General features: G+C 41.6%; 1 protein-coding gene across 1 annotated transcript in view; it reads left to right on the top strand.

The window, feature by feature from the left end:
- LOC133875070 (serine/threonine-protein kinase ATM) overlaps positions 1–23,606 on the top strand; it is a 106,403-nt gene that overhangs the window by 62,710 nt on the left and 20,087 nt on the right. The window contains exons 42-45 of the mRNA XM_062313067.1: positions 122–191; positions 500–617; positions 736–859; positions 6,020–6,154. Coding sequence (XP_062169051.1) covers positions 122–191; positions 500–617; positions 736–859; positions 6,020–6,154 — 447 coding nt within the window. The remainder of the gene's footprint in view (positions 1–121; positions 192–499; positions 618–735; positions 860–6,019; positions 6,155–23,606) is intronic.

The raw sequence follows: 23,606 nt of genomic DNA, 5'->3' as shown, positions 1-23,606 counted from the left end.
TTCCCACCATTTTATGGTTGTAATTCCATTATATTGTCCTTAACTAAATAGTCAACATTTTAAGTACTCTTTTTTTGGTTTTGTCTTCTTTACTGTCCCTACCTACATATTCGTCTTGTAGGTTCACTCCAAGGGCATTAATATTGAGCTAGTGGAAAAGTTCCTTTTGGATCTGGAAAGGAAGTTCAAAGGTACATGGATACTAATTTTTGTAGCTTATTTATTTTGGTCACGGGATGTTTGGCAAGTTAATGTAAAGTTGGAAGCTTTTTTCCTTTTTAAGTTTTCTTCTCTTGCTCCCTTCTTTTTGTCCAAAACCTTTATAATCTATTTTGATTTTTTGTTCTGTTCTATCTATTGAGACGACTAAATCTGGTATTTCCTTGTTTTTTGATCCTTAACCTCCCATTTTGTTTTTGCTTGGGTTTTATACTTTTTGTTCTATGATTAGTCCTTTGAAATTTTGAATATGCATCAATATGATTGGTTATATTATCAGCTGAAGCAATTTCGTTGGATAAATCTACTGTATGGGTGACGCATGGTAAAGCTTTTGACATGTGGATTTGTCCACTTGTGTACACGCTTATTGGCTATTGCAATGATGTAATTCTAAGGTATTGCATTTATACTTCAAAGAGACAACCTGAGGATTCCTAAATCAAGTTGTGTTTACTATTTTTTCTTCATGATTGCCTTACATCTCGATTAATAAGGTTCACATCTGGATTGCAGATTATGTCAAGATATTGTGTTGCTGAAAGCTGAAGTTGCTGAGCTTCTGTTGCCAAGTGTTATTGTCAATCTGGCTGGCAGGAAAGATATGGATGTGGATCTTCATAAAATTATCTCATTGCAGGTTGTATTCTTAAGTTATTTGGTCGTTTTTTGTTTCTTGTTTTTAGAGTGTGCCTCTTTCTGTGTTCATTATGTTCTGATCAAATATAAAGGGAAAATATCATGTTCTGTAAGGTCAATCATGCTCTATAAATCCCATGCCTTGTAGTCAAGCAGCTAGATAATGCTATATGAGATAGCTGAAAGGAGGATGTTGATTTGGACAAGTGATAACTTAAGAAAAGATAAGAAATTAACATATTCCAGGTATGGTGGATATGGCTCTATTTGAGGACAAGATGTAAGTACTTTAGACATGAGCAAACAAGTAGTAGTGATATTGCACTTGATGCCTTTCAAGGACAAGAGGACGGGGGAAATAAACTTGAGATGTACACTTGTGCATGTAACTGAGCCCAAGTGGCATGGTATATGGTTTTGTTGTTAAGTTGTTCTTTGGTACATGTGCATTATTGTTATGGTTAAATTACCAATTATTTTCAAAACCTTAATTTGATAAGATATGATGAACTTAATCATTTAATTAATAGTTTAACGCTCTCTACATGTGTAGCTAGACGCTTCCTCAATAAATGGTGACTAACATGTGGAATATTTAACTTAAATGGGATGTATGATGTGGAAGTTATGGTTTGAACTCAGGACTTCCATTCTGATACCATATTAAACTAGCAGTTATCCCAAAATATTTGATAATAAATCGTGAATTTAGTTATAATTAATATTTTTTAACAGCTATAAAACTTAAACCAATAACCTTCTCTCTCTCTCTCTCTCTCTCTCTCTCTCTCCTAGTCAATATAATGTCACTGAAGTGTACATGCTTCTTTCTTTTGCTTGAAACCTAGGACATAAAAATTGTCTTTTGGTTCTCATTCGGGGCTGGCGGGGACAGTGGAGCACGGATGGCTGTCGTACGTGGATGTGCTGAACAGGAAAGGGCAATCTCAGGAAAGAGAGCATTTGAGCAGGGGTATTATGGGCATTTTTGAGAAACAGACATTGAAGGCCATACAAGGTTTTGAAAGGAAGGAGGCACAAACATTGCCTATAGATCACACGGTTCCAGCTGGAGAAGACGCTTTGAAGGAATCTATGGCTGTTTTGGAAGGTGTATTGAATTTTCATCCGTTAGAAGATATGTTGCAGTCTCTTAAAAGGGAAGTAGACACATATTTGATCAAGTTAGAGATGGGCTTGGAGTTAAATGGGGCCAGGTTTGTGGGAGGGCCAGAGTAAGAAGGAATTTCGAAAGATACAAATGTTAAGACCTTAGATGTAACTTTCGAAGGTGAAGATAATATGGTGATGGGTTGAAAGGATATTGGGCTTCACAAATTAAAGAAAAAGGGCCTGAGTTTGTTTAAAAGAGGGGAAGACGATAAGGATGGTATGGAAGCCCATTTGAAAGCCTTTGAGCTTGGTGCAAGTAAGGTAGCTGTGTATAGTTGTTAGAAACAACCCAGCTAGGCGGTTCAATGGAGAGTGAAGACAGGAACGCCTGGCTCCACGTCTGGGACATGTCAGACCACGGAGACGGCAGCTGCGAAGTCAGTTTCTGTGAGAGATGGAGCTGTTAAAGCTTCTGGGCATTCAGGTTGCACCATTGACGGAGACGTGTCGCGAGTTGTTTCTTTGGTTACTAGTTTGATGTCGTTTTGGTTGAAGGAAATAATGGGCTTTCTTTAGATAATGCCGAAAGGTTTAACATGAGTGATTTTGAGGGTATTAAAGCAGGGGAAACTTCTTACGCGGGAGGGAGCTGATGCTGAAATTCCGGTAAGCTCGGAAGTTGCACAGAAGATGTCAAAATAAAAAGTTTCAATGTCTGGGTGTCACCCAGACAAGAATGAAGAACTGGTTGGTATTGGCCAGGAGGGATGTGTTGCTGACGTTCTGGGAAGATCGGTAGTTGTTAAAAAGAGATTGAAAGGTACAACAACTATATATGGGTGTTGCACAAATAGGAACAACGAAGTACTGTTTGAGGTGGGTGGGGAAGGAGTTAGACAGTAAGAGGGTAGTTTGGTGATATCGAGGCGCAGTTTGGATTGTGGTCAGAGAGTGAAAAGGAATGATTTGGGGGTGAATGGGATGTTGGAAGTGGGGAATGTTCTTGGACAATGCTTCAAAGCAGAGGGTCGAATCTGTTTTGAGCAACCAAATTTTGTATCAGGTGGTAGGTGGATAACTGAATACAGGACCCATCTTAAACTTGGGCTATGGGAATTCTATGGAAAGTTTGGAGAATGGAGTGGGGGAAGGAGGTTTTGAGGTTGATAAAGATAGGTGCTATTGTGGGGATGTGTTTCATCCATCTTTGGCCATGGTGACGTGTAGATGAGGAGAGTAAGAGAAGTGAGATGGTGGATGTTCACCAACTTGCTGTAGTTGAGGAACAAGGAGTTTAATGTCTTCAGATTGGGTGGTTGAGAGGGTAATTTTTTTTTGTCATTTAGTTGGATTGTAATTTGAAGTTTTGAGGTTCAACCGATGACTTTGCTCACTGCAATTGAAGCTAGTAGGTTTCAAAGTGCTGTCAGCGGTGGTGTTCCAGATTTAAGTGGGAAACTAGGCAATATAGGAAACTCTGAATTAAAGTAATTCTTGGGTTCAGTGAATTATGATGTCAAGGGAGGTCAGTCTCATAGAGTGGCAGGGAAGGGAAGGGGTGGAAAAGGGTTCATTATGAAACCTTAGATTGTATCATGGAATGTGAGAGGCCTGAATGATGAGGAGAAAAGGCTACGGATTAGAGGACTTATGAGCGATTGGAAAGCAGATATTGTTTGTTTGGAAGAGACAAAAATGGAGGTTATTACTAAGGAGGTGGTTCGTAGTTTATGGGGTTGTCATTTTGTGGATTGATTGTATTTGGGTTCGAAAGGGGCGTCATGGGGTATTTTGTTAATTTGAGATAGGTGGGTGGTGGAGAAGATTGAGGAGTGGGTAATTTTGTGGTAGCGTGTTCTTTCAGATGCATTACTGAGAATTTTGAATGGGCATTTGCAAGTGTATGGTCCAAATGATGATGTGGAAAGAAAGATGTCTTTGGGATGAGTTGGTTGGATTGAGATTCTGAGGCATGGTCTAGAATTGATAGGTTTCTGCTATCTCTGGAGCGGGAAGAATATTTTTCGAATGTATCTCAGAGATGCCTTCCAAGAATCTTGACAAATTACTTTCCGTTGCCAATGGATTGTGGTTCCAATGTGGTGCGGGAAGAAGGGTTAGTAGGTATTTTGAGTTTGAGAATATGTGGTTTAAATCAGAGTGTTTTGTGGAGTAGGTAAAAACATGATGGGGGTTCTATATTTATCAGGGTTCTCCTAGTTATGCATTAGCACAAAAATTAAAAGCATTGAAATCAAATTTGAAGAAATGGAATGAGGAGGTCTTTGGTAATGTAGGGAAGTGAAAGAAGGAGATGGTGGATGGTCTGTGTGAGGTGGATGGTCTGTGTGAGGTGGATATGATTGCGTAGGAAAGATCATTAACTAAAGATGAGGGTTAAGGAAGGAAGATATTTGTAGAGGGTTGGAAAGGAGTATTCTTCTTGAAGAAGCAAGTTGGAGATAGAAGTCTTCGGCCCTTTGGTTGAGAGAGGGAGACAAAAATACTAAATTGTTTTATCTTTTGGAAAACTCAAATAGAAGAAATAAGTCGGTGGAGTCCCTAGTTGTAAATGGGAACATGACGTCTGATTCCATAGAAATAAATGAATATATTTTGAACTTTTATAAACAATTGTATTCTGAACAGTATAATTGGAGGCCAAAGTTGAACAACTTTTTTTTTTTTTTTGAGGAAAGAAATTGGATGGAAAGAGAATTTGAGGAAAGTGAAGTGTTGGAGGTGGTGAGAAATTTCAATGGAGATAACGGTCCAAGACCTGATGGGTTTTCTATGGCTTTTTTCTAGAAATGTTGGGAGGTATTAAAAGAGGACATTATGGCATTTTTTTAAGGAGTTTCATAGCCAAGGGAAGTTTGAGAAGAATTTCAATGATACTTTTGCGTCTCTTATCCCTAAGAAAGCTGGGGCGGTGGAAATGGATCTACGGTGTGGTTTTTGCATGATTTATGTTGTGGGGAGCAACCTTTGAAGTTTTTATTATCTAGAATTGTTATGTTTTATACATTGTAAGGATGCGTGGGTGGTGGATCATATTCAATTCCGGAATTGAAATATTCATTGGAATATTTTCTTTACAAGATATGTGCATGATTGGGAGGTGGTAGTGGTTTCTGCTTTCTTTGAGTTGTATTCTCAATGAGTATGGTAAGGAGGTTAGGATAAAATTTGTTGGATTCCTTCTAAAAGGAAATTGTTTGAAGTGAAGTCTTACTATCTAGTGTTATTTTTTCGCCGATAAGTTCCCCTTTTCTTTAGAAAAATATTTGGAAAGTTAAGGTTCTCTTGAGAGTGATGTTCTTTGTGTGGATCGCCACTTTAAGGGAAATTTTGACTTTGGATAATTTACGAAAGATGAATGTTATTGTGGTGGATTGATATTGTATGTGTAAGAAAAGTGGAGAATCTATTGATCACCTCCTTCATTATGAGGTTACAAGAGAACTATGGATTTCGCTTTTCCAGTTGTTTGGTGTTTCATGGGTTATGTCTCGAAGGGTGAGAGAGTTGGTGAGTTTGAGAGGGCAATTGGGACATCTAACTGCTTTGGAAGTGTGGAGGTTGGCTCCTTTGTGGTTAATGTGGTGTGTATGGTGTGAGCAGAACCGGAACGCAAGAAGCTTTGAAGATAATGAGAACGAGATGTTAGAGTTGAAGATGTTGTTACAATGCCTTTACACATAGATAGTAGCATTCAATAGCTTGCCCGTTTATAATTTCTTTGAGTTTTTGGACTTTTGTTCTTCTTTTTATATATATTAGGGGTTCTCTAGTATTCTTCCTGTGTACTAGGGTTGCACCCCTCAACCTTTTTAATGTATTTGAATTACTTAATATATATACACACACACACACACACACACACTAAATCAGTCCAATATTGCATGTCAGTAACAAACAAGTATGAGTTAATTATATTATTAGCTTAATCTAATGGTTAGTCGTGCGTGTGTGGTGTTCTGGTCTGCTATATCTTTTGCGTTGTTGTTCAAGCAAAGTTACTTTGTTAACTCGGTCTCACATGCAGGTGCACGAAAATATATTCACAGAGTCCAATAAGCTGATCAAGTCAATTCAAATTTTCTTGAATGCCCTTAATGAACTTAGATTATGTCATGTCATGGAAAGATCTTCTCTACCATCAAAGAGAGAAAGCTCTAAGGTGAGTTTCTTGAACTATCCTTTTAGTTGGTTGTGTTTGATGCTTCTTGAGTTCTTAGTTTTTCTCAGATTTTAAGTTTCAAATTTGGTAACTTGTGATAAATAAAATATTGTTCTTTCAGACATATCTTTCCTTATTCTCTTAATTCATGTCTATATGATGCCTTTGTTGTTTCTAATATATAGTGCTTTATTTATTAAATCTACTTTGAGTTATCAGAAATGAATGAACGAGAGAAAAAAATTTAAAAGGGGTCTGTTGGATTGTTGAAGAAAGATTTTGTTGTTTTGAAGTTATGCTTATTGAGAAAGAGTTTAGAGGAAAATAACTATAGAACATTTTGTAGGCAAAGTTTTCTAATTTTTGTCTTTACACTGTTCTTGAAGAGCTAAGGGTTTTTTTTTTGTTTTGTTTTGTTCTTTTTTTTTTCCCCTCCCGTATAAATAATGTAAGAGTCACAAGACGAAGACATTCATCCCATCATTTGTAAGTAGAAAAGTTTGTAAAGGTCATTACCTAGTGCTGGTTCATTAATAAAGCGCTGAGGGACGCATCCCTAGTACATACAAAGTATATAACAAAACTCCTAATACGAACGAACATAAAATAAATTTAAGAAATCTGCATAAGTAAAAATACTCAAGCTATGATGAGCCGCTATCCAAATATATAACTTGTTAAGCAAACGTTTCCGTAGCTCCAATATCGATGTCTCTTCATCTTCAAATTGCCGCTCATTTTGTTCCCGCCAAAGACACCACATTAAATACAATAGAACTAGCTGCCAAACTTCCTTAGCTGGACCGTACCCAAACAAGTCAACAATTCCAGCACCCTTCGTGGCATAACTCACTCTACTTCAAATAAAGTAAAAATGTAACTCCATAGATCGTGAGCAACTTCACAATGAAGGTAGCAGATGTTCAATGAACTCCCCACTCTTTTCACACATACAGCACTACTCAATCACCACGACCTTTCTCTTTCGCAGATTGTCATGTGTCAAAATTTTACCTAAATCTGCTGTCCATACAAAGAAAGCCACCCTTGCCGAAGTTTTAATACGCCAGATACTCTTCCAAGGAAATTAAGGGCCATCTTTCCTATTTAACACTTCATAATAGGACTTCACTTCAAATAGACCCATTTTGGAGAGGTTCCAAACTAACCTATCATCCTTTCCGTGTCGAACCGAATAGAATAAAGCCGAGTGAAGAAAGAAAGTACCATCTCCATCTCCCAATCCTGGACTAGACGCGTAAAATGACATCCCACTAAGTAACTCCATTTTGAACAACCAAATTAGGTGGGTTTTGCGACTGGGTGGTTGTTTTCTCTGGCGAGAATGCGTTCCTTTTCTGGGTTGGTTTTTTGAGCTTGGGTGTGCCTCAAAATGGAAAGGAGATTCCTTGTGGAGTCGAAATCCTTTGTCCTCTTGGTCTTGGAGGGGGCGTTGGTGTTGTGGATGGAGGAGAAGAGACAGGGTTTCTTTGGCGCGGTCATCCTGAGCTCCCAATGTTCTGGGTGGCTTGTTTCGACGATGGAAATGCTCTTGGGCTTTCCTGGAGAACAAGAGTTTATCAAGTCATATAAGGAAGGACGAAGTTGTTTATTGCCCGGAGAGGCGGCAACAAAGATGGCTGGTTCTTAGAGGCGGCAGTGTTTGGGCTGGGCGGTTGGAGAGGGTTCATTCTAATCCCTGAGGGTCGCGGAGGTTGGGGTTGGCGCAAGTTTTCCGGCGAGTTGAGTAAGATTTCTACCTTTCTCTCTGCTGCAGTGGGCTGTGGGAGTGAGTCCTCGGTTGCGATGGTAAGTCTGGGTGGGAAGAAGGAAGGGGAAACGCTGGGCTTATCAAGCAGCTTTGTTCTCCTAGGTTCTCTGCAAGAGGTGGGGCGATTTCAGATAGGGGGTCTTTTTTGAATTTGAACTTGCACACGTGGAGAAATTTGCTCGTTAGCCTTTATTTGGCTTTGGGTCAGGTGTTTGGGAAAAGGTTGGATCGGTCTACTAGGACTAGTAAGGGCCTTAAACGCAAAGGCCTTCATTTGGGTCGGTTTCTACCGAGACCTAAACCCAAAGTCTTGCACCAGCCGAAAGCTCTTGTGGGTGTTGTTCTGATGGTTGTTCTTGGGTGTCTTCTTCAGCTGAAGATATCAACGGCGGCTGAATCTGGGGTGGGTCAAGGGGTGTCAAGCTCTGGGGGTGGGTCGTGTTTTTCGGCGGTCGCACCCGTCGTGCCTCTCTCCCTTATCGTTTTCCCTTCTTTGCCAGCTCTGGATTTGCTACCTCCAGCGACCTTTGACATCGCTCCGGCTCCGGTTAGGTCTAAAGTGGGTTCTAGATTTGTTCATGCCTCTTTACCAAACTTTTCAGTCGAGGTTGGTGCTGGTTTGGCCCCTATTCCTTCTCCATCAAGGGCGGCTATGTTGGAAGAGAAGATCTATTGTTCTCTTCCCATTTTGCATCCTTCTAAGCCCTTTCAGAGATACTACAAAAAGGCTAGAGAACTCAGGGTAGGCCATTCTGTGAAATAGAACGAGGAGTTGTTAGCTGATTCATTGGTAGCTCTGAAGACGCCTGTCTGTAAGGGTACAGTTGCAGCGCCTCCAGTGAAGTCTGCGGGTTTGGCCAAGAAGAGCTCCCATCGGAAGGGATTCCTTAACCCTTCGCCTCGGGAGGTTAAGGATATTGGAGTGGAAGGACTTCCCTCCCCCCACGAGTTGTCACATTTTTCCTCCACCCGTAGAGGGCAATGGCTTTTCCCAATCTCAGAATTGGCCTATCGGGTTTGATCAAAATGGGGAGATTGTTGTTTGGGAGAAGGACGACGAATTTTGGGATGGGTTGCCCTTGGATTGGGTAATGGATGGTTTTCATGATGAAGAGTCTTTGGCTATCTTGGATGCCTTGGAAGAAGAAATCCATCGGGACAAGATGATTGCTCGTCAGAAGACAAAAGGCAAGAGGGAGCTGTTGAATTTGAAGAGCTCTTCCTCCACGTGTTGGAAAGGAGAAGCTCTCATGACATAGGGGTCTTGTTTGGGGGCTTTCGGGACAGGTTTAGGTGCTTGATAAGGGTTTTTATTGTATTGGGGAGCTTCTTATGTTTCTTGGGTGTTTGTTGGGGCCTTAACTTTGTTTTTTTGGGTTTCTTGTGGTTTTTTTTTTTTTTTTTTTTTTTTTTTGATAAGTAGGTTTCTTGTGGGTTTGGGGAGCTTCTTTTGTTTCTTGCGTGTTTGTTGGTTTTGTTGGGGGCTTACCTTTGTTTTTTGGGTTTCATGGGGCTTACCTGTGGGTTAGGTGGGTTGTTCCTGTGTATACTTCCTGTATACTTAGAGGCGCCTTACGCTTTTTTAATAAAATCTTCTTACTAATAATAAAAAAATAAAAAAAAAAAACCAAATTATCTACCACCCTCGCATCTTTTTCCCTCACAATACTAAACAAAACTAGAAAACATTGCTTCAAAGATCTATCCCTACACTACAAATCATGTCAGAAACTTACAAGTGACCCAACCCCAACCTCAAAACGAACAAAGTTACGAAACTTATCCCACCCCTTCATAATATGTTTCCACACACCCACTCCAAAAGTACCCAACACCTCTTAGAACACCATCCACCCCTTAAACTCTCAAATTTGACGTCAATTACCATCTCCATAATGCCTCTCTCTCTCTCCCTATCATACCTCTACAACCATTTTTCCAGGAGAGCTCGATTAAATTGGATGAAATTGTGAATTCCAAACCCACCTGATTGTAATGGAGTACAGATCCTGTTCCAATTCACTAAATGAAATTTTGCCTCATCTCCAATGCCACACCATAAAAAATCCCTTTGAAGTCGATTAGCCACGTCCACTGGAATAGGGAACAACGACAAGTAATACGTAGGAAGGTTTGAAAGAGTACTTTTAAGGAGAGTCAGCTAACCACCCTTCGACAAATACATCCGCTTCCATCCATCCAGCCAATCGCCGTTCCATTTGGCTTTATAAGAAGCACCTAACGGCAAACCCAAGTATGTCATAGGCAAATATGTGACCCGACATCCAAGGAGTTGAGCCAACCCTTCGACACCTTCACCTCACTAATAAGAATAATTTTTGATTTTCCTAAGTTAATCCTCAATCCTGAAGCTACCTCAAAGCATAAGAATATACAGCGCAAATGTCGAATTTGTTCTGCTTGCGCATCACAAAAATTAGCATGTCATCGGCAAACAGTAAATGATTCAAACCTAAAGCATCAGAATCCCTGGATCCCCACTGAAAGTCCTATCAAGTAACCCTAATCCTTGCTGTAATCAACATCCTGCTCAATGCCTTCATAACCATCACAAACAATAAAGGTGAAAGTGGATCCCCTTGTCGCAACCCACGAGTACTATTAGAAAAACCAAACGGGGTTCCATTCACAAGAATAGAAAATCTCACCGTAGAAATAAAAGTTTATATCAAAGCCCTCCATTTCTCCCCAAAACCACAACGCTGCAGCAAATAGAGCAAGAAGTCCCAATTAACATGATCATATGCCTTTTCCAAATCCAGCTTACACAACAACTTAGATTTCCCCATTCGAATTTGACTATCCGAGCATTCATTAGCAGTAAGCACTAAATCCAAAATTTGTCGACTGCCAATAAAAGCATTCTGTGTGTTGGAGATAATCTTGGCCAATACTAACTTAAACCTGTTCGCAAGAACTTGGAAATAATCTTATCCATCCCCCCCACCAAACTAATAGGGCAAAAATCTTTTACATCCATAGCACAAGTTTTCTTTGGAATCAAAGAAACAAAGTAGCATTAAGACTCTTCTAAAACTGGCCTCTATTATGGTATTATGCAAATACAGCCATAAGTCCTTTTTTTTAAAAAAAAAAAAAACTTATCCAAAAAAAAAAAAAAAAGTCCTTTTTCAAAATTTCCCAAGACTTCTGAAAGAAAGCCATTGTGAAGCCGTTTGGACCCGGTGCCTTATCTCCATTCATATGCCTGACCACATCCCACACCTCCTCGTCCTCAAACTCTCTTTCTAACCAAATAATCTCATCTGCATCAATGGATAGGAAAGATACACCATCCACCCTTGGCCTCCAAGAACACTGCTCAAAATACAATTTGTTATAAAAATGTACTATATGCTCCTTTATCTCCAAAGGATTCTTGGACATCGCACCATTTATATTCAAAGAGTCCACATGATTGAATTTACGATGTGAGTTGGCCACCCTGTGAAAAAATTTGTCTTGTCCCCCTCCTAGAGCCATATAGCACCAATCCACATAATGGCAGCCCCATAGACTCCACACCACCTCCCTGGAGATAACTGTCATCTTCGTCTCCACCAAACATGCAAAATCCGCCTTCCAATCCCTTAGCAACCCTCTAATCTGCAACCTTTTATTAAGCTCATTTATCTCTTTGACGTTCTACATTAAGATTTTAGGCTTCATAAAAACGAGATGAGCCCCTTCCCCTATCTCGGCCTCTAATAGATTGTACCCCCTTCTCATAATTAAGGGACCAAGCCAACCTATTTAATTCCCGCTTACCTTTTGCCCCTGGTGTAAATGGAATAGCAGTCGTATATTTTGCCATTGATTGATCTCAGGCAGCTTCAATCCCCTCAAATAACGCCAACATTTTATCCTCATAACCTTCACACAATAACCCTACAACTTGATAAAATCCCTTAGCGCTTTCCACTACCCTCCTAGGTGACACCCTAGGATGATACCCATCTCTCACATCCACTACCAGGGGTGTGAGTAACAAAGGTTCGCACCCCGTCCAAATCTCCCCTTATTTCATCTTCTTCATGCTGTAAGAAAATGTCTTCAGGTAGATACTCTTGCATGTCCAAAGAATACTAATACAATACTCCCTCCCCTCTCCCACCTCACCCTTGGACTTAGACCCAATCTCCATTTTGCTGCCACCACTCTCCCTAAAGAAGCTCCCCCTTGCTTCCCCACGAAAATGACTTCTTCTGTGTTGCCTCCCACCTTGACCTCTATCGACGGACTATTGACCATCTTGACTTTCGGGACTTCTCCGCCATCGACCAAAGTCTCTTCTACAAGCCTCTGATTAACAAACTCTGAACCAGACCCAAAAGATTTCGTCATAGTAATCGATGGCAAACACTTGGAGAGTTGTGGAGCTTGCAGCAGTCCTCCACCAACTTCCTACATCTCTTGGGCAGGTCTCTCTTCGGCGACAACCAAGCCCAAACATACCGGTGGCCTCATCAGTGTCTTCTGAGCCAAACCTAGACTGGCCAGACGCTACTGCAAAACATTCTGACTCCGACCCATTCTTTCCACCCACCAGTGAGCTTCTGACTAACAACGAGACATTCTGTACTCCATCGTCCAACGCACCCTCAGGTACATGAACAATGGGATCTGCCCTAACTAAAGAGTGAACCGCAGCCTTCTCCAAGCTCTGTCTCGTTCCCAGTTCAGTATTGTCCATCCCCTGCTTCACTCCCCATAAAGCCTTTGATTGTGGGTTGCGACATTGATAGACTAGGCCAGAAAATCCTGGCTTTTGACGATGGGCCAACTCATCCTACCACAACTTGGACTGTGGAAATGAAACTTCCCCACACGGGGCCTTTACCTTTAGATCGAAAATGCCCACATTTTTTAGTCCCCTCTTCCTGTTCCATATCTGTGCAAATCGGCCCAGTCCGAGATGCTCCATACACTTGTCCACATCGTTCCTGAGTGATATTAACAGATTTTGTAATGCTTGAGCAGTGAATGCTCCTTTAGCAAACTGCAACGTCTCAGACCATAATCAAACAATGTGATCTTCGGGTGCACATATCTCCTTTCTAGTCTCATTTGATACGCTACCAGGATGGATGACAATCTTCCCCACACTACCCTTGCTCAGTGACTCGCTTTCCCTTTCTACCCTCTGCCCTGCCACCACTTCTGCGAAAGTCCGACGGTCCTCCACCGGCCGCAGCTGCCCCTGAATATGCCTACTTTGCTGACCTGCAATTCCTGCCGGTGCAAAGTGTTTCACCAACCTCAACTGCGAAATACATCTCCCCCATCCACAGCTACCTCATCCTTCCAGTATGAGAGCATAGCTACGTCTCTCTCCCTTGCCATATTCTGTAATCTCCAAAAATTGCCCATAGTGATTCTGACGTTTCTGCATGATGGGCACCGTATCTCCCACTCGACGAGGCCTACAAAACTCCTTTGACGTCAATCCATTCATCAACTCCTCCATCATGTTCAACATTCATACCACGCTCTGGAAACCCATTACCACCGACCGAAATAGTCCTCTGCTCCATTCGGCAAGACGAAAGCCCCTGTTCCCTACTCCCGATTGTAACTCAAAGGACTTTGATTCAACGCAGAAATAACCGAAATAACCCATTGATAAAACTTACAAGACCAATCTAATTCATTGTTTCACATTATCCATGCTACAGATAAGAGTTGAGGCTGGAATACCATGAGTTGGATCTAAAAAGTACACAGCATCCTTCATAAACCCTATGCCACAATCAAATCCCAATTTCTAGAGCAAGAATGTCTTGCTGACATGACTCTTCAACATGCTTACCAATGATTAATAAGCAGTAGACCCTAAAGCAATTTTAGCAGACCTAGGTTGTAATGTGGAGTGGGGAACGGTGGAATTGGTTGGTCCTAGTTTTATTTATTTATTTTGTGCACAATGTGTTTGCTCTAAAGAGTTGATTCTGCATATTTATGCTTGATAGCATGATTCTTTGATTGCGAGAAGACAAATTTATATCTGTTGTTTTATTTTCTTAAAGAGTAATGTTATATGCAAGACTCATATCCCTCCAATGGTGATTTTCAAAGCCATATCACATTTGGGTGGATAAAAGAGGGATAAGAGCCTTGCATATAGCATTACTTTCTTAAATCCCTCTTTCAGTGGATCTATGCTAACACCATTTTCAATATCTATAGTGTTGTAGCTTGCATGAATGGTTTAGACAGAAGGTGGAGGGTTTTATTTATTTATTTTGTGCACAATGTGTTTGCTCTAAAGAGTTGATTCTACATATTTATGCTTGATAGCATGATCTTTGATTGCGAGAAGACAAATTTATATCGGTTGTTTTATTTTCTTAAAGAGTAATGTTATATGCAAGACTCATATCCCTCCAATGGTGATTTTCAAAGCCATATCACATTTGGGTGGATAAAAGAGGGATAAGAGCCTTGCATATAGCATTACTTTCTTAAATCCCTCTTTCAGTGGATCTATGCTAACACCATTTTCAATATCGATAGTGTTGTAGCTTGCATGAACGGTTTAGACAGAAGGTGGAGGCTTGTTACTCTTATGTACCCTACCTCACACATCATTTTGAGAAATATAACAATGAGCAAAATACCCACAACCTTAATAACTCTCACAAACCCTAATAAATCTTCTAACACTCTCCCTCAAGCTGGAGCATATATATCATATAAGCCTAGCTTGGAAGAAACAAGCAAACAAAAAGCATACTCTAATACTCCCTCTCAAACTGAAACAACTTGGAGCAAACAATTATCTCAAGGAAATGATTTCGTAAATGAGAAGGCAAGAAACAGAAGCTTCTTGGATGAAATGAGATTGATGATAATTCAAACTATGTCTCTTGCTAATTTGAGGAAGGCATCTAAAATGTACAGAGAAGAGTGCTGTTTCACATATATGGCGAAAACAAATGTAATACTTTACTGGGGTCTGTTGAGTCTGTGAGTCAATGGTGAGGTCTGTGAGTCGTTTGTCTGTTGAGTCTAAGGACTTCGACTTGTCGGTGGTGGGAGGTTGTACTGGGATTCGGATACGAGAGAAATGCAAAGGAGTGACGAGGTCTATCCTTCTACGTAGAGATGAGGCAGTCTGGTTGGTCAAGTCGTTTGATGAGTTAGTTTCGGTTCAGGATTCTAGAGTCTTTTGGAATCAATCCGTTGCTGGCTTCCCACGTATTCTTGGACAGCAATGCTCTAATAGGCATGGTTTTTTCCTGCTTATTGAAGAATATGAGGGCAGGAAGAAATATGGTTCCATTTTAGTGCCGAAAGGGAGATACGGTGAGGGTTGGGAGAGGTTTGAGGTGGAGCTCCGCCTAGCCATCAGTCATCTTCAAGCGGATCAGTCCAGGGTCACAAAGCAGACTAGTGCACCGAAAGTTCTACTAGCTGGGACTAAAGCGGAGACAAGGAGGAGTTTTGCAGAGGTGTTAACTTCGACTCGGCCAGGGAATGAAGAGCTGTTTGGTCCTTCCAGTCAGCATTTAGCAAGAATTCCAAGGTGGTTGGAAGGTTCAAAGGAAACAGGGAAGAAGGAACTTTGTCAGGTGCAGGATCCGGTTAAGGATTCTCGTGCTCATGCAAAGGCTCCAGTGTGTCCGGCCCCTTCTTCGTCGATGGTTCCTCCTACGGCGGCTCACGATAGCCTGTCCAAAGAAGTTTTTCCGGCGAAGGACTTGAAGAAGAGACCAGCTCCGATGTCTCACGCATCGGGAAAGTCGCAGGACTCATTCCCAAGGAGAGAAGCTGCTGGGTCTGCCAACACGTCTTCCGCTGCTTCACGCAATGTCTTCTCTGGTGATAGGCTAGGGGTTCGTAGGCTAAGGGAGTCGTTGGCAGTTCTGCACGAGGAGATAGGCCGTTGTCTCACGGATCTTCTCTTGCTGGAGGAAGGACACCTGGATTTCAGTCAGAAGCAGTTTGCTTCTCACGCTGCTCCTAAGACCAAGCAGGCCTTTTTGGGCTTCAAGGATACCCGGCCCATCTCCAAATCCTCTAAAGTGGCCCATGATTCTAAAGGCAAAGCCCCACTGGGTTTTCCCATTAAAAAGCCCAAGTTTATTGTTAAAACTAAAGCTGGATCATGCCTAAGACCCATTCCGACCCCTGTGTTTTCTATGCATGCTGGAGCGTCAACATCCGCAGCACATCAGGTGCGTAAAGCCAAGGATTCCGGCGCCTCTGCTCATGGGTCTGGTTCTGATCATTCCAGTCGTGGTTTTCAACGTGTTTATCAACGCCGGAAGTCTGGAATTTCTAAGGCTGTTTGGACAAGAAAACAGGGACAGGTCACGGTAGTGGGTCGGAGCGTGAGGGATGGGAAACCAGAAAATTCCCTTCGGCTGAGTATGCCTGAGGTCGTGTTGTGTGGTGAAGAAGAAGAAGATGCAGAAGTGGCTCTTCAGGTGGACGATGGCTCTTTGAAGGGTAACATCTTTACTGAAGTAGGGGAGCAGGTTTCGGGAGTCTTGCCGGAGCTCCTGGTAACAGAATGTTCTTGTAAGGAGATGGGTGCTCCTGCTGTGGGTACAAGCTCAGTGACAAAGATGATGGACATTAACAATTTGCAGATGGTGATATGTGAACCTGTTTTAGTGGGAAATCGAGGGGAGAGCTGCCTTGGGGAAGATGCTGGTGTAACAGATGAGGGAGAAGTTCTACTGGACAGTGGTACACAGGATGTTAGAAGCGATCTCCTGTTAGAACTAGAAGAAAAAAATTCTAACGAGGAGGGGGCGAGTGGTGTACCGCTGGAAATCACACCTTTGGCAGCAAAAGGGGGAGAAAAACACAGGATATCACCTAGATGGGTGGTGGAAAAAGTTATGAGATGTTATCAGGCTATCGGATTATCTTGCGAAGGATTTGAGGACAGAATGTTAGCTATGTTTGAGGAGATAGAAGCTGCTGGAGGAAGATCCTCGGCCAGTCCTCAGACTTTGTGTCCGTTGAACAAAGGGGCAAAAGGGAAGAGAGAACTAAACAGGTTGGCTTGGTCCTTGAATTATGAGAAGAAAGGGGCTCTATCGGCTAGAGGTCGCATCAAAGGTAGGGGTTCTGTATGCAATTATGATGCCTAAATTAATTTCGTGGAATGTTAGAGGGATTAATGAGATGAAAAAAAGAGTAGAAATTAGAGGGCTTCTAAGAGAATGGAGGGCGGATATTGTTTGTTTGGTGGAGACTAAGATGGCAATAATCTCAAGGGAGGTGGTGCGGAGTTTATGGGGGTGTAATCAGGTTGATTGGTGTTATTTGGGAGCCAATGGAGCATCGGGTGGGATCTTACTTATGTGGGATAGGAGAGTGGTGGAGAAATTGGAGGAATGTATAGGTAGATATACGGTTGCTTGTTCTTTCCGCAACATTGGTGATAATGTTTCTTGGGCGTTTGGGGGGGTTTATGGCCCTAATGATGACAAGGATAGGAGGGATTTATGGATTGAGTTAGCTGGATTGATGAATTGTTGGGAGGTGCCGTGGTGTATTGGGGGAGATTTTAATGTTGTACGTTTTCCGAGTGAGAGGTCGGGCATGGCCAGTTTCTCAGCTGCTATGGAAGAATTTTCAGACTTCATCTTCATGCAGAACTTGGTGGATCTACCTCTTCAAGATGGCCAATTTACATGGTCGAATAACCACACATGGTCTAGAATTGATAGATTCTTAATTTCTGTGGAGTGGGAGGAACACTATCCCGAAGTAGTCCAAAGGAGGCTTCCAAGACTTCTGTCCGATCACTTCCCTTTGTGTTTGGATTGTGGGGCACCAAGAGGAGGAAAAAGGTCTTTTAAATTTGAGAACATGTGGCTGAATTATGAGGGCTTTGTTGAGCAAATCAATAAGTGGTGGTTGTCTTATGAGTGTTCGGGTTCTCCAAGTCACATTTTGGCATTTAAACTGAAGGCATTGAAGACGGACTTGAAGAAATGGAATGCTGAAGTGTTTGGTGATATAGGGAAGAAGAAGAAGGAATTATTGTAGGGCATTTGTGAGCTGGATGCAGTTGATGAAGGCCGAGGCCTAGAGGAGGAAGAGAAGGTTCGCAAGATAGATATGTCTAGAGAGCTGGAGAAAACTCTTCTGTGTGAGGAAATAATTTGGAGACAGAAATCCAGAGCTTTGTGGTTGAAGGAGGGGGACAAGAACACAAAATTTTTTCACAGGATGGCCAACTCGCGTCGCAAATTTAATCAAGTGGATTCTATAAGTATAGATGGTGAAATCTCCAATGACCCAAAGGAAATTCAGGAGCATATAGTTCAATTTTACAAAAACTTGTATGTTGAGAATTCTTTTTGGCGGCCAAGGGTAGAGGGCCTTTCTTTTCTTTCAATTGATGAAGATGAGAGTAGCTGGATAGAGAGAGGGTTTGAGGAGAAGGAGGTGTGGGAGGTCATCAGAGATTTCAATGGAGATAAGGCTCCGGGCCCCGACGGTTTCACTATGGTTTTTTTTCAGAAGTGTTGGGATATCTTAAAGCATGACATTATGGCTGTTTTTGCAGATTTTCACTCTCGAGGCAAGTTTGAAAAGAGTTTTAATGCTACTTTTGTCTCTCTGATTCCAAAGAAGAATGATGCTGTGGATGTGAGTGATTTTCGGCCTATCAGTCTTATTGGGGGAATTTACAAGATTATTTCCAAAGTCCTTGCGAACAGGTTTAAATCAGTGTTGGGTAAGATTATTTCAAACACCCAAAATGCGTTCATTGGTGGTCGACAAATCTTGGATTCAGTGCTTATTGCTAATGAATGTGTGGATAGTCAAATCCGTTCAGGGGAGTCTGGGTTGTTGTGTAAGCTGGATCTGGAAAAGGCCTATGATCATGTGAATTGGGACTTCTTACTCTACTTATTACAACGTTGTGGCTTTGGGGAGAAATGGAGAGCTTGGATTCGTTTTTGTATCTCTACGGTGAGATTCTCCATCCTTGTCAATGGAACTCCGACGGGTTTCTTTACTAGTTCTCGCGGGTTGCGACAAGGTGATCCTCTGTCGCCTTTATTATTTGTGGTGGTTATGGAGGCTTTGAGTCGGATGTTGGCTGCTGCGATGGAGCAGGGTTCGATGACAGGCTTTTCTGTGGGACATAGTGAGTCAGAGGCAATAGTAGTGAATCATTTATTGTTTGCTGATGATACGTTGATTTTTTGTGGAGCGCAAGAAGAACAGATTCGACATCTGAGGTGCATTTTCCTTTGTTTTGAGGCAGTTTCGGGATTAAGGATTAATTTAGGAAAGTCAGAAATTGTTCCTATTGGTGAGGTGGAGGATGTTGAAGGGTTGGCCCAACTTATGGGTTGTAGGGTTGGATCGCTACCTATGACATATTTGGGTATGCCTTTGGGTGCCTCTTACAAGTCCGTTCTTACTTGGAAAGGGGTGATTGAGAAAATGGAAAGGAAACTGGCTGGTTGGAAGCGTATGTATTTGTCAAAGGGTGGTCGGTTGACTCTTATTAAGAGCACGCTGTCCAATATCCCCACGTATCTCTTGTCGCTGTTCCCTATTCCTTTGAGGGTGGCTAATCGTCTTGAAAAAATCCAGAGGGATTTCCTATGGGGTGGCATAGGGGATGAGGCCAAATTTCATTTAGTGAAATGGAACAGGATTTGTACTCCGTTGCATTCAGGTGGGTTGGGAGTTCACAATCTTTCCCTGTTTAACCAAGCTCTTTTAGGTAAATGGTTGTGGAGATATGGTAGGGAGAGAGAGGCTCTATGGCGTTTGGTGATTGACTCCAAATTTGGGAGCCTAAAGGGTGGGTGGTGCTCTATTGAGGTGTCGGGTTCCTATGGAGTAGGGGTTTGGAAATATATTACGAAAGGGTGGGAGAAGTTTTGTAATTATGTTCGGTTTGTGGTAGGGGATGGATCATATATCAGTTTCTGGCATGATCGGTGGTGTGGGGAGATTTCTTTGAAGCTTTGTTTTCCAGTTCTGTATAGTCTTGTGAGGAACAAAGCGGCTATGGTGGTAGATAATATGGCTGTTCATAATGGCAATATTCATTGGAATGTTCTCTTTACGCGGCAATTACAGGACTGGGAGTTGAAGATGGTGCTCTCTTTCTTCGAGCGGTTGTACTCCACTCCGATTCGACAAGTAGAGGGTGACAAGTTAGTTTGGAACCTCTCTTCAAGGAGCTATTTTGAAGTAAGGTCATATTATGAAGCACTTAGTCGGAAAGAAGGTCCATCATTCCCGTGGAAGAAGATATGGTGTGCTAAGGCTCCGACAAGGGTGGCGTTCTTTGTATGGACTGCAGCGTTAGGAAAAATTTTGACTCATGACAATCTACGAAAGAGGAATATTGTGGTTATTGAGTGGTGTTGTATGTGTAAAAAGAAAGGGGAGTCTATTGATCATCTGTTACTTCATTGCGACACCGCCCGTGAGCTTTGGAGTTTTGTGTTTTCTTAATTTGGAGTTGAATGGGTCATGCCACAATCGGTGATGGGTTTGTTGTCTACTTGGGGTGCTTTTCGAGGGCATGGCCTAGCAAAAAATGTTTGGCGTTTAGTTCCTCACTGTGTTTTGTGGAGCATTTGGAGGGAGCGGAATGCGAGGCTTTTTGAAGATGTCGAGACTGTAATGGTAGTTTTAAGGAAGCGTCTTCTTAACACGCTATATCTATGGATAGCTCCCCATCTTTGCCACCTAGGTGTTTCTACTTTTGTAGACTTTCTTAATTTATTAGTTGTTCCTCCTGTTTAGGGGCTCTCTTGTATACTTCCCGTGTATTAGGGTTGCGCCCCTCTGCGCTTTTTTATTGAATTTTAAATTACTTATCAAAAAAAACAATACAAAGACTTATAAAAAAATAACAAGAAAATTCTCTAAACTAAACATAAACAAGCTGAAATTCCAGAAAAAGACAAAACCAAACAAAAATTCACCAAAAACTTCAACGCTGGTCGAAAACTTGTCGGAAAACTACCACAGGTGGTCGGATATTGCCGCAAAACACCAAGGCTGGTCGGATCTCATTGGAAAACACCAAGAACCTTGGTCAGAACCCACCGCAAAACACCAAGGCCGACCAGATCTCGATAACCAACTACGATGATTGATTGATGATCAATACAGCCAACAACGGACAACCAACAATAATGTTGGATTAATCATCAATGCAACCAACAACAATTGACCAACAACAACGACAACTTGTAGACATTATTCTAGTACTCCTCATGAGCAGTAAACCCTATGGTGGCTCCATGAAGCCCAATCGACCGATAAACCACCTGAACTGATTAAAAAATCACTTGAAGGGCTGAATAACAACTGAATCGGGTAAAAAACTAGTTGACTATTCTAGTACTCCCCATGAGCAATAAACTCAATGGTGGCTCCATGAAGCCCAATCAACCGGTAAACCACCTGAACCGATTAAAATATCACTTGAAGGGCTGAATAACAACTGAATCGGGTGAAAAACTAGTTGAACCACTCAAGAAATAGCAAGAACTGGCCAAAGAATGTACTGAACTGAAAGGAAAACCACTGAACCGCCCTATATAAGCTCTGAACTGGTCAAAAAACACATTGAACCGGACGATAAATGCATTGGGGTAGGGTGGGTTATGCCACGATCGGTGTTGGAGTTGTTGAATAGTTGGGGGCCGGCGATAGGGTGTGGTCGTGCTAAAGAAGCTTGACGGTTAGCTCCTCTATGCTTATTGTGGTGTATTTGGAAGGAGCGGAATGCGCGGCTTTTTGAAGATGTAGAGTCATCTATGGTGGAGCTACGGAAGCGGGTGCTTAATATGTTATATATTGGATAGCGTCCCATCATAATTTGAATGTTTTTACTTATGTAGACTTTTTAAAATTATTCTCTGTTCGTCCCTTTTAGGGATTCTCTTGTATACTTCCCGTATATAAGGGTTGCGCCCCTCTGCGCTTTTTTTATAAATTGCAATTACTTATCAAAAAATAAATAAATGCATTGAACTGGCCAAAGAAGATACAGAACGGCTGAAAACCACTGAGGAACACTGAGAACAAACCTGAATCGGTCGAGAAACACAAAAAACCGGCCAGAATCGGCTGAAAGACACTAAACCTAAACTAAACCAAAGCTTCTTATCCTCAAGAAGGATATCATTATTCCGATAAGGAGTAGCGAGCACCAGAAATCAAACAAGGTTCCTCGTCTTCAACAACTTGTCGGGAACTTGTTGGCGATGATCAGACCTTGCCAGAAATGATCAGAGCTCGCCAGCAACACTAACTACGACCACCCTGGAGCCAACCAATAACCACAGATCAACTTTTCAAAGAGAACCCAACCTGCCACTGTAGCAAACTTTGTAACCGATGACCACTACAACTCTCTGGCCACCTTATACGTCACCAACCACCGCAGGAAATGCGGACCAGCGCGAAAGCACCCACTGATGCCACCAACAAAGCCAAGGACCACTGAACGATAGCCAACCACCTAGAAGCACCGTGAAACTACACGGTTTCAAGATTTTTTTTTTTTTTTTGGTTTTTTTCCACCAGAATTCTGGTACCCATGAACAGCTCCCTGCCACTGGGACTATAATCACCTACCCCAAGATATCAAATGTCAACTAAAAGGAAGAAAAAACAAGACTACAAATAAGGGGTTTAGACAAGGATCCTAAACACGCTCTGATACCATGTTATAGTTTGCATGCGGTTTGGACAGAAGGTAGGGGCTTGTTACGCTTCTGTAGCCTACCTCACACATCTTATTATTTAGGTTTTGAGAAATATAACAACCGTAATAACTTTTCTAACATCTAGCTTTTTGGAAACATATAAGGAAGGGGTGGGATTTCAAAATTTGTTAGATTTGAGGTGGGTGATGGGTTCAAGATAAGTTTTGGCATGATGTGTGGTGTAGGGATAAAACATTCAAGATATCTTATCCGATTTTGTTTAATATTGCACGTTGTAGGGATGCATGGGTGGCAGATCTGATGTTGTATCGAAATGGTAGTATTCATTGGAATATAAGTTTTGCTTTTTCTAGTTTTTCTAACTTCTTGAACCTTGGTTCTTCTTTTTCTACTGATAAGGGGGTTCTCTTGTATACTTCCCGTGTACAAGGGCTGGGCCTCGCTGTGCTTTTTCAATGAGATTTTGGCCCCGTTTAATAACCCCCTCCCCTCCTCCTTCCCCTTATTTTTACCTTTTTCAAAAAACATCAACTCAAAACATCGTTAACATTTTTTACTTTTTATATCACATCAACAATTTTTTATTATTATTTAAATAAAAAAATTCACTATAATACAAAATTTTTCTACTTTTTCATATAAATTCTTTTTACTTTATATCACATCAATCACTTTTTACTCACACTCAAAAAAACAATTCTCCCATAAGGGAAGGGGAGGGGAGGGGAGGAGGATTACTAAACGGGGCCTTTATTACTTATCAAAAAAGAAATATCTCTAGCTTTGTAGATTTTTGTCCTCTCTTTCCTCTTTCTTGGCTTGCTGGCTGTCTTTCTCTTGTATACTTTTTGTCTACTTGGGTTGTGCCCTATGCACTTTTAATGAATTATTGTACTTATTAAAAAAGAAAAAAAGAAAAAAAAAAAAAGCATGATGCTTTGGACATTACTCTAGACAATAGCCCTAACTTTAAAATTTG

The sequence above is a fragment of the Alnus glutinosa genome, chromosome 8 (genome assembly GCF_958979055.1).
Source record: "Alnus glutinosa chromosome 8, dhAlnGlut1.1, whole genome shotgun sequence".
NCBI classification, from domain to species: Eukaryota; Viridiplantae; Streptophyta; class Magnoliopsida; order Fagales; family Betulaceae; genus Alnus; species Alnus glutinosa.
This window is presented reverse-complemented; position numbering and strand designations above follow the sequence as displayed.